Here is a 13,668-nt window from a genome sequence, read left to right on the forward strand (position 1 = left end):
GAAGTTTGGAGACCTGTTTGTCCGGGAGACCAATGAGGAGACTGTTGCAACAGTCCAGGATTGATGAGACAAGTGCATGGACCACTATTTCAGTAGTGGATTCACTGAGATAACAACGAATTTTCCCTATTTTGCTCAAAGCGAAGGATCAGCGACAGCAAATGTTGTTTACGTGACTGTTCATGTTGAGGTGACTGTCCAAAAGCACACCAAGGTCACGAACAGATGAAGAAAAATGAACTACAAGATTGCCAACAGTCAAAGGAGTGAGTTCCTTACATGGCTTCATGTTGGAGCGAATGTGAAGCAATTCCATTTTACTGTCATTTAGTACCAGAGAATGGTTGGACATCCAGTGACGGCAGTGGCGTATAGGGAAAACGGAGCCCGGGGCAAGCGCGAAAATTGCGCCCCTAATTTCTAAAAAAGTGTTCAACCCAAACCCCATCCCGGTAGGGACCTTAAATCAAGTGCACATGATATGCTTTTTCAAGCACTTAAAAAGGGTATTTTGAGAGTGATTTAAATGTAATGAATTTTGATACATTTTTGCGAGCGAGCGCAGCGAGCGAGCCGAAAATTTTTGCATTTCAGCTTACAAAACATGGAATTCTTGTCATTTTTTGCTTATCAAATCTTACAATTCTAATCAAGATATATAGTGACAGCCTGATAGATAACGATTTATACCAACAAACTGAGGACTTTAAAAAAAACCTCTAAATTAGTACGCGCGAGTGAGCCGAATTTGTATATTTCCGCGTCATCATCACGTTTTGTTCTTATCACTTTTTTGTATATAGATTTTGGCGAGCGAGCCGAAAATTTTTGTATTTCAGCTTACAAAACATGGAATTCTTGTCATTTTTTGCTTATTAAATCTTACAATTCTAATCAAGATATAGTGACGACCATATAGATAACGATTTATACCAACAAACTGAGGATTTGAAAAAATACTCTGTTTTATAGTACGAGCGAGTGAGCCGAAATTTGTATATTTCCGCGTTGTGATTACGTTTTGTTCTTATCTTTTTTGACTTGTTTTTTTGGGCCCCCCCCCCGTATGTTCGAAACCGTTGGCGTCCTCTTGATCCAATCGGCGATCGCTTCAGAACGAATGAAATTGCAGCCGCTGCTCCGAGTAACATTTTTCCTGCTAAATATAAAATGACATGTGTGAACACAATAGACATTGCCATTTTGTCCGCGTCATCGTCACGTTTTTGTTTTTGTTTTTTGATAAATTTTGGCGAGCGAGCCGAAAATTTTTGTATTTCAGCTTACAAAACATGGAACTCTTGTCATTTTTTGCTTATTAAATCTTACAATTCTAATCAAGATATAGTGACGGCCGTAGAGATAACGATTTATACCAACAAACTGAGGACTTGAAAAAATACTCTAAACCGTACGAGCGAGTAAGCCGAAATTTGTATATTTCCGCGTCATCATTACGTTAGATCTTATCTTGTTTGATTTGGGGTTTTTTTGCGCCCCTACCCCCCCCCCCATGTTCAAAACCGTTGGCGCCTTCTTTTGATCCAATTGGCGATCGCTTCAGAACGAAAGAAATTGCAGCCGCTGCTCCGTAAAACATTTTGCCTGCTAAATATAAAATGACATGTGTGAACACAATAGACATTGTCATTTTGTCCGCGTCATGATCACGTTTTGTTCTTACCTACTTTTTTTATATAAGTTTTGGCGATCGAGCCGAAAATTTTTGTATTTCAGCTTACAGAACATGGAATTCTTGTGTGAACACAATAAACATGGTCATTTTGTCCGCATCATCATCATGTTTTGTTTTTATCTTGTTTGATTTGGTTTTCTGCCCCCCCCCCCTTTCCGGGCGATTTTTCTTCTTCTTCTTCTTCTTTTCTTTTTTCTTTTTTTTTCTTCTTTTTTTCTTTTTTTTTCTTCTTCTTCTTCGTTTTTTTTTCGTTTTCTGCGCCCCCTAGGAGTGGCGCCCGGGGCACGTGCCCCCCTTGCCCCCCCCCCCCCCCCTAGATACGCCACTGACTGTGACGGACTTCATGCAGACACTGGGCCAGTTCTTCGAGAGTGCGTTCCATGTGAACGGGGTCTACGGTGATATACAAATGTGTGTCATCAGCACACATGGCGCAGCTGAAACCATGCGATTCAATGATGTCTTGAACTGGTGTTGTGTAACACACAAAGAGGAGTGGACCAATCACTGATCCCTGCGGTACTCCACATTCTAATGGTGCACATGAAGATGCATGTTGTCCTAATACCACTTGCAGTCGTCTTTCCTTCAGGTAAGACTCAATCCATTCTGCTGGAGTACCAGATATCCAAAAACGCTGCCTCATTCTATGGCATAAAATTGTATGGTCAACGGTATCAAATGCCGCAGTCAGATCAAGCTGGATGACCACAGCTTCCTTTCTTGCTTCAAGGCCAAGGAGAAGATCGTTCATCACTCTCACAAGAGCCGTCTCAACACTGTGATCTTGTCGGTGAGCAGACTGTGATTTAGCTAATAGAGAATGTGAGTGAAGATGTGTAGTGAACTGTAGTGAACTGGCATTGCAAAGTCACACGAAAATAATGGAGAACTGGGAATCAAAGCAACAAATGAAGTCCCAGGTTTTTGTTTCACACTTGTGTTTGTCTTTTCCTCCTTGGAGCTCATCATTTCGTGTGTATCATATTATAGATTGTCTGTGATAAAAAGAACAATAACAATTTTACTTTTTTTCGACTGCAATCATGGAATACTTCCTAGAAAACTTTACACGTTTTGACTATCTCTTTGCAAATGAGTTAAAGATGTAATAGCGGATAGTTCCGTGGTTGGGTTGATTGAAAGAACATATAGCTAGGTAAATGAAATGATATGTAAACAGATACTGGATAGATAGATAGATATATAGATAGATTTGTGGCTGGATAGACAAATGGATTGATTGAAAGAAAGTTTTAATACGACAGAAACAATCATAGTCTGACAAATAATGCTAATTTACTACAGGTATCTTTAGACCCGATATGGATAGATTGATAGATAGTTATAAGATAGATAGATAGACAGATAGAAAGATATAGATAAATAAACAGATTGATTGCTAGATAGATAGATAGCCGGTAGACAAAAATCATAGAAAAGTGTTTGAAAGATTGCTATATAGGGAGAAACAAGGTACATAGGTAGAAAAAAATGCATGAGCAGATAGATGGCTAAACAGGAGATAGATACAGATAGGTATACGTAGACACTCACACAAATAGCAGACAAAGAGATGATAATATATAGATAGCTATTATGAAATAAAGAAATAAAGAAGGAAAGAAAGAAAAAAATGAGAAAGAAAGAAAGAAAAAGAAATGAAGAGAGACAGAATGAAAGAGAGGAAGAAAGACAGGAAGAAAGAAAAGAAAAAAAGAAAGACACCAAGTGGGAAAGAAAGAAAGACAGAAAGAAAAGAAACACTATGTTCATGCAAGATTTTGCATCTGTAATTACAATGTGTCAGAGGTATGGGGGGGGGGGGGGGCGGGGAGAAATCAAAATACATGCCATAATTTGGCATGTATTTTATATCATAAGCATTATATTTTAAACACACACAATTTACTCAAGCACTTAACTAAAAGCATGTCAATTACTCACCATGAAACAAGCAGTAAAAATACTTATGTTTTGAAGGGGGAAAACTTTGACATCTATTTCAGTGAATATACGTGTACATGTACTGTCGTGTTGACTGGGAACAATCAGAGTCTTTATTCAGGCAATGGTGAATTGTAATTGCTGCTCATTTATTGAACACTGAAGCAGAGAAAAGAGCCCTGTAGAACCGAAAAAACAACAACCATACAGTACATCGTTATACGTGCCGGTTATATCTCAAGAAGTCTGCATAATATATGTTATCTCTGAATTTATATCAATGAAATCAAATTAACTAATATATGTATTCCCTTTGCGTCCAGTTTGATGTACAGTGATTAACTATATACAAGTTGTTCATTACCGTTCTACTTCTGTATTCCATCCTAAATCCACAGAGAGAATAATGAATCAACTGTGCATGAGAACATCGTCACCTCGAATGACATGCAAATTCTCCAATTTGCTTCTTCGTAGCTTCACCTCGTTATCCTCCGATAACACTACTCATGAAAACATGAATAAGATTTGATACCGTGTATTGCATATACCCCAAAACGTGGATTCAAATGTAACAAATACTACATTGCAAATTCAGATTATCATCATAAAAGTAAGTATATCTCGGCATGTATTATGTTATCATACAAAATACAAACTGTCACATATTGCTCACCCGGGCTCAACAGCCGTTCTTTACGAGCTCTACATGCCACGTACATCAGTCTCACAGAAGCGTGCAGACGCCTATTGGCAGGCGCAGGCTGAATATATCAAATAAAAATCAATATTACAATTATTCACAATACTACAATACTTTCTTCTGCCTATCATTCAATGAGAACAGATTTCTATATCATACAAATATAAACTTAACTTTCCGGGGTTTCATATGCCGAGACAAAACAAGTGTGCATAACTAATACAACTCAACTAACTGTGGCATACAATAATCATCTTTAACTGTCTTAGTACCACTAACAGTATTTTAACACAATATACCCATATCCAATTCAATTCAAATCTTCACATTATATATTCACTCACTTATATCTGCGTATACTCACAATGTTCTCCTTTACATACAGCGAATAATCTCTGGATGATATTAAACGAAAACCGAAAACTCGCTGACTAAACATCTCAAATTGTCAACTCACCTAGCCTAACCTCAACAATATACCACATATGTACACTATATTATCATACAATTGCTGACAACGATATATTACACTCATATTCTAGTGACATACATTAACCATAAACCAATTTTAACAGAAAGCTGCAGGAAGTACAGCAAAATCTATCTGAAATTCACAAAAAGTCATTTGACATACCCAATGGCTGCCACGCGGTCACTCCTGGGCTGATAGGACAGAGCTCCCAACCAGCACAACTTCACCTACTCGTAGTTTACTGTAGACTGCCCAAGTAATCTTTCTACCCTTCCATTTCTAAGTCACACTACAAACTGGTCTCTAATTACTCTTAGGCGTCACGATACGCATTCATCCCTGACAACACCATAGCAACAATTCACTCTATAGTATAAAACTACTCAGGTCTCAACCACTAAACTATGATGAAAACAAAACTACACATCGCAAATCTCATCATATTCCTAAATACCAGGTTGCAATAACAGTGCATGGCAACCAAGGAAAGAGATCACCACCTGTTTCGAACAATATAACAAATCACCCAAGTGGACCACCAGCTTGCCACACCCCATTCTCACCCTACTTTTCCTCAACACACGTTTCAAGAGGCACTGTGCTAGGGAAGTATTACATAATCTAACTTACCGCCTACGATCCAACGACATCAGCAAAATCCTGTTCCCCGCCAGTACAATACATTCAAATAAGGTTCGTGATGAATTTTACAAAATCACATTTCAAATACCCAGATTCAACCAGGTGAACAGGCTCATGGTAAAAGAAGCAGCTTATTATTATCATGCTTTTAATGGTGTGTTATTGCAGCTATAATGAACATCAAAACAAGCCATTGGTAGTCAGGTAATGGAGTTGAGAATCTAAATCAATAAAGATGAAACGATTAAGTCACTTCATTCTGTTGTGACACAGGGAAACATATTTGGTTCTACAAAAAAGAAAGAATAAAAGGTACATGAGTTACAGTTATAATATTGTTATGAAAGGTGAATGTACCACACTTAAAGACTCTTTAACAGCTAGAACCTAATAAACTGAATGAAAATAATGTGATAAAGTCACTTCCTTTCGCTGTTACAGAAGAAAACACCTTTGGTCATGGGGAAAATATTAGCTTCATTGTTAATGAACCCTACCACACGTTTTTTTTTTTTTTTTTTCATCATAATGGCTAACCAAAAGCTCATCATGAACAACATGTTAGTTAAGATACGCTAGCCTACCGTGGGGGGGGGGGGGGGGGGGAGGGGGGGGGGCAGGACTTTTTTTTTTGAATAGTAATCACAAAGAAATTTGGCCGCGGTCACCGCTCTTTTGATGATAACCTTTGACCTCTTTTTTATATAGTCATCAACCCCCCGTCACAATGCGACCAGTTTTACCCCCCTCTTCGTTTCTCAGCAAATAAAAAGAAAAAGACGAAAAGGGAGGTGAAAAGCTCATGTCCTCAATTTCTTGCAATACAAATTGGTAAAAGAAAGCACTTATTTTCGCCTATGGAATCTTTCTTCAAATGTAGATCTATGTAGTGGATCTAGAAGTGAGACATTCTGATGAGACCGTTGTCTTAATGTTCTCAGTAGTGTTTGTGGTCTCTTGCTTTTAATAGAAAATGAAGACGCTTGTGTACTTTTCTAGTTACTGACTGTCAGTCCATAAGGTGTATGAGATAAGCCTGAAGCATCTTGGACTCTTCATGCAGATTTCAACAAAGAGTACAGAATGAAGTCCCGGATGAAGTCCGAGCCGCTGGCAGAACGTTGTAATGACGACCGTGGGATGTTAGGCTTACATGCAATTTTGTGTGTTCCACAAGAACCTTTGATTAAAAACAAATTAAAGAATATAGTTGCATTTTTAATAAGACCAGAACTTGATGTCACAATTATAATGAAATTTAATCGTAATAATTCAAAAATAAGAATGATAGTAATAAAGATAGGACAATTAAGGATAAGTGTAATCCTTTTTTTTCTTTGCTTAAGCAATGGAACAAAATGAAAGTAACAACAATTTTGTTCCATTTTTATCTCATTCTTATTTTAAGTGTGTGAGTTGGGGCTGAATGAATTAAATAAACATCTTCACTAATTCACTCTGACAGTAATATTCTTAGTACAATTGCTGGCGTAAGGACCAAGACTCCACAATTATTTGAAGAAATGAAAGACATCAAGGCTTTGGGATTTGAACGTTTGAAAAATGAAATGATATCACTATTTTGCTAGTTGGACTGTGCTAGATTGGGACACATCCTTTTCTTCCAGCAAACTGGCTGGTCTATTGCTTATAATGTCATCCAAGTAAATATCGGGAGCATGCATTGTAAAATTATTTTAGGTAGCTTACTAACAAACAGCTGTGTAAGTCTTCGTTTCTTAAAATTCGGGTTCCCTTTTTTATAAAATAAAATGGTTTGTAGTAGTTTTTTTTTTTTTTAAATCGAGTATACCCATAAACAGCAAGGATTCGAAACAGACTTGCAAAACTTTTAAAAGCAATCTTAGACTAACGTGAATTAGATCTATACTCTATTCATTAAAAAAGGCATATTTTTTCATTTTGTTTGAAATACAGCGTACAGAAGAGAGTTCAACCACAGTTTAGAATTAGATCTAAGTTCTTACTTAAACTGAAATCGCAATTCGTGAAATGAGCCAATCAAAAAATAGATGCAACTTAATCACTAAATCTATCCAAACATTAAAAGTAGAGTCAAAATCTAGAACAACAATTCTTCGTCATAATTATTTTATTCTTGATCTAGATGATCAGATCCAAAATCCAAACAATAGAAAAAGCCGGGTCAATGGCTGTGAATTGTGATGAAAGAATACCTCGATCATTTTTGTTTAACCTGGACCTAGATCTGTTATAGCCTAGCTGATTAATTAAAGTCAATTCAAATTTATCTAAATGAATCAATTTAATATTAAATAAATCTAAATTTGAATTAATGTGATATGGCAAGACTACCCAAGAGGCCTTAATTCCTGACGGGCCCTAGACAATCCCGGACAAAATTGAATTACAATTAAGGTTAATTTGGCCCAACGAAACAAACTCTTGCACCAGTATGATGTTGTAATCTATTAGAGGGAAGCTATTTTTATAAAATGCAGTTTAAAATGTAACAAAATAATCACAATTTTTACAATTTTGCTGGCATTTTTGCTACTCACTTCGTTTTCAGCGAGAATCAATGTTGTTTGCCACTTTCCCATAGACAACGCATGTGACTGTGTTGAATAAAACGAGATCGAAGGTTTGAATTCGCCTTTATATTTTCTAAAATACGTAATTTTAGCAAGATAAGTCCTGAGGTATCAAAGAGAAGCATTTTCTTGATGAATTCATCACATTTTCGGAAATTACAAGTGTTCTATTCTGTTAAAGTTTTGCAACGAAAATTGGAGTTCCTTAAATGTCCGGCAATTATAGGGCCCCCATCCTAACATCGCGAAATCCACAACATGATAACAAGTACATGGGGCAATGAAAAACAAAATTAGAGGTTTGATCATAAATTGCCAAAATTCTACTGTTTCTGAAATATATAAGTAGTTAATCTTACCATCGTATCTCCTGAGGCAGACGCATTATTTCCAGGCTGTCTTCAGTAATATTCTTCAGGTTCTAAGCGAGAAAGCTTTGTTAAATACAATACACCTTGTTCCCATTTTACCCTTTAAAATGTGTGTAAATGAAAGGACTAACGACGAAGTTGCCCTTTTTGAATGGGCGAACGTAGCGCGTATACTCGCGCGTTCAAAAAGGCAATATGCGCTTTGCCCTTTTTACACGCTTGTGCTTCGTCCAGAACTGGGCAGTAAAAAGGGCAAAACGAGAAATATTGATTTACTCGGAATTTACGAAAACCGATACATCGGACTGCGTACTGCTTACGCTATGGATTTTAGGTGGGTCACAACAGTGATCTCGATTTTTTTTTTCTGGACATATCCGTGCGCCAAATGATAAAAAAAAGATATTTGGAACACAGTATGGATATACTATCATAAGTCATATACCGAAGTTTCTTTTTGGAGCAATGAAGAAAAAAGTGAAAAAAAAATAACACTTGTTTTGGGACCAAATTTTCTGTTTTGGAAGCTAAGTTTATTTTCACAGGTTTATCATCAAATAAAACCCAAAATAACTCACACAGACATCGCCGCTTTGCGCCTTGTGGATCAAACCCAGAGACCGCGGAGCCGGGGGGGGGGGGGGGGGCTGGTGGGGTTGCAGCCCCCCCCCCCCAATTATTTGGGTTGAAAAAGAAAAAAGAGCATGCAAGTCAGCTTAAAATCGCAAACCGGCTACCCTAAAAATAAAAAATCTCCCTACTGTCGAAGGGGGGATACCCACCCTACCCCACCCCTCGCTCTCTTCGCTCGCAATAACCAGCTCAGCCCCTGACACCCCCTCACTCACAGAAACTCACAGACATCACCGCTTCGCGCCTCGTGGACGATGCTCTGAATCGTCGTTGGGTCAAACCTAGGAACCGCGGAGCCGGGAGGGGGGTGGTGGGACCGCAGCCCCCCTCCAAATTTTTTGGGCAAAAAAGAGAAAAATTAAGCATGCAAGTATGCTTAAATCCGCAGCTGGCAACCCTAAAATGAAAAATCACCCTACTGGTGGGGGGGGGGGGGTGGGATATCCCCCCCCCACTTGAACGCTTTACTCGCTCGGGCTCGGTTGCTACGCTCCCTCGCAGTAACCTGCTCAGCCCCTGAACCCCCCCCCCCCCTTAGAAAAAGCTGAGGGAGTGTATTAACAGAAAAGAGGCTAAGATTTGTTGTATTTTTTTCATAGAACTGGAAAACATGAACCCAATCCTGAATTCCATGATTAACAAGGCATTCAAACATGGAGGTGGTTGAATCAATAGCCGATTTATGAATAGAAAATGCTGCTGAGGTGGCATTACAGCGGGATGTACTATTCCCAGTTCAGAGTATCAAAGGGGCCTGAGAACGTTTGCAAAAGAAAATGTGATGGGGAGGGGAAAGGGAGATCACTGATCCTTGAACACCACCCCCGAGGGCAATTACCCCTAGGACAACACCCCCCCTCGGGCAATTACCCCCTAGGACAACAACCCCCGGGCAATTACCCCCTGGATAACTACCTCCCCCCTCCCCCCGTAACTATCTCCAAGATAACTGCGACCCCCTCTCCCCCGGATAACTACCACCCAGATAACTACCCACTGAACAGCTCCCCTCCCAGGACAATTACTCTCCAGGGCAATCCCCCTCCCCCCTAGAAAACTACCTCCAGGTTGTAATTTTTGTATAGGTTTGTAATACCATATCAGAAGACAAAGCCCATGTATATTTGAATGCACCTTTCTCTTGCACTGTCATCATTCACTCTTCGTGCATTTGATTTATTACCATTATAAAACATAAGACTATAAACATAAGAAAATGAGAGTTAAATTCACTGCAATTCATATTCACTTATCATAAGGGAAGGGCCCTCGATATAAAGCCATTATTTCTGATAGGATCTTTGCACCGTTTCATGAAAGTTGTCGGCTCTGACAGGCTGTCAGTCCCAGACAATTACCAAAGTATTGGCATTCGTTGTAGGTCCATGTAGGTCCATGGTAACAAGTCAGTGACCAGAGCTTCTCAGCCAAGCAGAATCAAGGATTTTACTGAAATTATCAGACTAACAGCTGTTATAGGTGACAACTTTCATGAAACGGTGCCCTAATCTGTCCCAAGAGTATAATTACAGGTAACTGTCCATACAAGCGTAATTTGCTAGTTTTCAAATTAAATGTTGATATTTAAAGTAATGATAATAGTATTGGTGGAGATGAGGATCAGGCTTTTCACTTTCTGCGAGGTACCAAGAAACCAGAGCTTTCCACACCATATGCATACAGAGCATACCATTCTAAAAGGAATTCAAAGTTTATATGATGAAAAGCGGTTGTGGAATGGCTGAGACATCCAAAAACAAAGAAGACAAAGTGATCTCTATAAAACGTGGGGCCCATCTTTTATTAGGGTTGCTCCGTTACTTTTATCTCAGTTATTTCAAAACCAATTTTCATCACACAAGCGTTGAATTCCTCTTTGAATTACGTGGACTTTCATATTTCAAAAGGGGTTTCTCATCTGTCATCTCTGTCATCTTTCCTTTAACAACTGAGAGGTTCATTTGAATGTAAAGTATTAACAGCCACTGGTATGGATATGTGTGTTAGAGTCTCTGCACCTAGAACTTGTTTGAAATACCCACTTGTATTGATTCATGATTGAATTTATTTTTTTCTCTCAATATTTTGATATAAAATTGATTAATATTTCAGTCTTCTTTGCGACAAATTTATCTTTTTGTCTCCGAGTCTCAGATCTTACGTGAAAGATACATTTTGGTATTTCACTGTTTTTGCTTATTTTTTTTTTCATTCATACTTTACAATACTGAAAAGTATTTATTATTTATTTTTTATTATACTTCTTCAAATACATAAAAACAGTCGGTACTATCTGACTTTAATGGCATGAAGCTTTCGCGAATTGCAGCCGACGGCCGCTTTCCCAGCATGAAACTTCCGCGAATTGTCACTGGCATTTAATGCGCTGTGTACAATTGAGCGCATTTTGTTTTCACTAATCTCTGCTCCTCGCGAAAGTTTCATGCACGCGAAAATTTGCTGGAAAATGAAGTTCAGCATTTTCAAAAGAAAAATATGAATAAAAAATTCCAAAGGGCTCCTACTCTATATGAAAGAGTGGGTCCTGAGATATCATCCCTCCAAATTTGGTGCCTTCATCCGCCCCGTGAAGGTAATCTCATAATTAAACGTTAAGCAACCTGACTACTTATGAGAGCGATTTGGAACACAATCACGGCAAAAAGTCCGGTATTAAATATGAAACACCGAGCTGGTGTTAAATTTCCGGTGCTCATTCATGGTGTTAGATTAACACCTCCGGGTGTCATTTCAAAATTAAAAATTGTTTTTTTTTAAAAATAATTTCTTAGTTACTGCACTTCTTGTTAATTTTGAACTTCAACAAGACGATAAAGAATTTTCCGATAAAGTACTTGATTTTTGAAAAAATGTGTAAACACATTTACACCACAGGAACACCAGTTGGTGTGGTCCCCTATTGAAGCTGGACGGGTGTTATACCATTGAAATTAACACCACAAATATCAAATCAACACCATGGGGTGTCATTATTGAATTAACTCTAGCGCAGTGTCAAAAATATCACCAGCCACAGTGTCAAATTAATACCACGAAGTGCCAGGTGAACACTTTTTAACACCGTCACAATACATTTTCTACACCTGTGGGTGTGGTCCTCTATTGAAGTTTGATCGGTGTTAGATTTATCGTCCATGCTGTTAAATCTAACACCGATGTTTTTACAGTGGTGGAGATTCATGTTTCGTGCACTGACATTCTACAATATCCGGATGTTTGCAGTTACATGCAGAATCTCTCCTCACTTTATAAAAGAAATTTTCATTTTATTAAACTCCTTCAAATAATTCTATAACAAATCGATCACAAAAATGATACAATGGCAATTGCAGAGAAATAATGATACTTAAACGCAATCGCTTGAAACATTTAGAATGAGAAATATAATAGTATCAAGCAGTCAATATAAATATGAAAATGAGTGACTGGATGTCATCGCCTCACAAATTGCCAGGTTGTTTGTACAAAAATTGAACTTTCTAAGATCTTTTTGGTTTCTTTATACAAATGCTACTAATTCCCAGTCTAATATCCGGTTATTTTTCACTGATCATTATTTTGAAGTTATTTCGCCAAGAACAACATAATGTTTTACACTTTTATATCGGAAATATTGAGTTTTCGTCTTTCTCTTTTATTACACGATCAACGGAAAATTATGAGGTGATGATATCGTCAGTCACTCATTTGGATTTGCATGTCAACTGTTTTGAGAGCTGTTTTGCAAGAATTAGCAAATCCTCACAATTTCACAACTTCCCTAATTTCTATCCAATCATGATCAAATTTCAACTGTTGTACTCATACACTTTTATCCGCTCTTTTCATGGTACAGAATCCCCGTTTAACAGAAGGATAGTACTGTAAAAAAAAAACAAACAAAGCAAACAAACTATTAAACCGTCCGTGATGGCATATATTTACATGCAACTATCTGCTCCAACTAATCATAAAGGTATATTTATTTGCATACACTGAGTACCAATTAACCATATCTAAAAAAATTTAGTACTGTATTAGAAAAACTCCAAAATTTAGCAATATTTCCACTTTTCCACCAAAAACCTTGAAATTTGATATTTCCTTTTCTTCAAAAATTTTGAATAAACGGTAACTCACGGTAACAAAATCAGACATTCACAAAATCCATTACTATTCGTGATTTACTTGATATTTTGCAGAATAAATTTGTTGACTTTCTTCCTGTTCTCTGTTGTCTTGACCACGTAATTGATGTTGTGGAAGGAGACAGTCGAACCGGTCATCGACGAGGATTTGCTAATGCCAGCACACCGGTCCCCTGTTGAAGCGTCATTGACAACTTGAGGCATTGTGGTAGTGCCATGCTGAATACGTGTGTTTTGCGACGTAACAGGTGCCACCTACATTAAGATCCGAGATGCACTACATTAATGTCATCGTAATGATACACCACTGTACTAGTAGCAACAGCAAACGTGAATAATAGTCATGATAAAAAGGTTGAAGCAGCAGTCGTTTTAGTAGTAATGAACTAGTAGATGTACATGTAGGACTATAGAGTGGTAGATAGCAGCGAATGTGGTAACAATAGTCTGAAGTGGCGGGAGGATTTATTGTGATAGAAG

At 37.9% G+C, this 13,668-nt stretch overlaps 1 protein-coding gene across 1 annotated transcript in view; it reads right to left on the reverse strand.

Moving 5' to 3' along the window:
- LOC139734519 (broad substrate specificity ATP-binding cassette transporter ABCG2-like) overlaps window positions 1-13,392 on the reverse strand; it is a 156,521-nt gene extending 143,129 nt beyond the window's left edge. Inside the window, exon 1 of the mRNA XM_071645294.1 lies at window positions 13,229-13,392. Coding sequence (XP_071501395.1) covers window positions 13,229-13,392 — 164 coding nt within the window. The remainder of the gene's footprint in view (window positions 1-13,228) is intronic.
- Window positions 13,393-13,668: the final 276 nt, after the last annotated feature.

This window comes from Diadema antillarum, unplaced genomic scaffold (genome assembly GCF_040938485.1).
Source record: "Diadema antillarum isolate AM-2024a unplaced genomic scaffold, OU_Dant_1.0 seq00000531_RagTag, whole genome shotgun sequence".
NCBI classification, from domain to species: Eukaryota; Metazoa; Echinodermata; class Echinoidea; order Diadematoida; family Diadematidae; genus Diadema; species Diadema antillarum.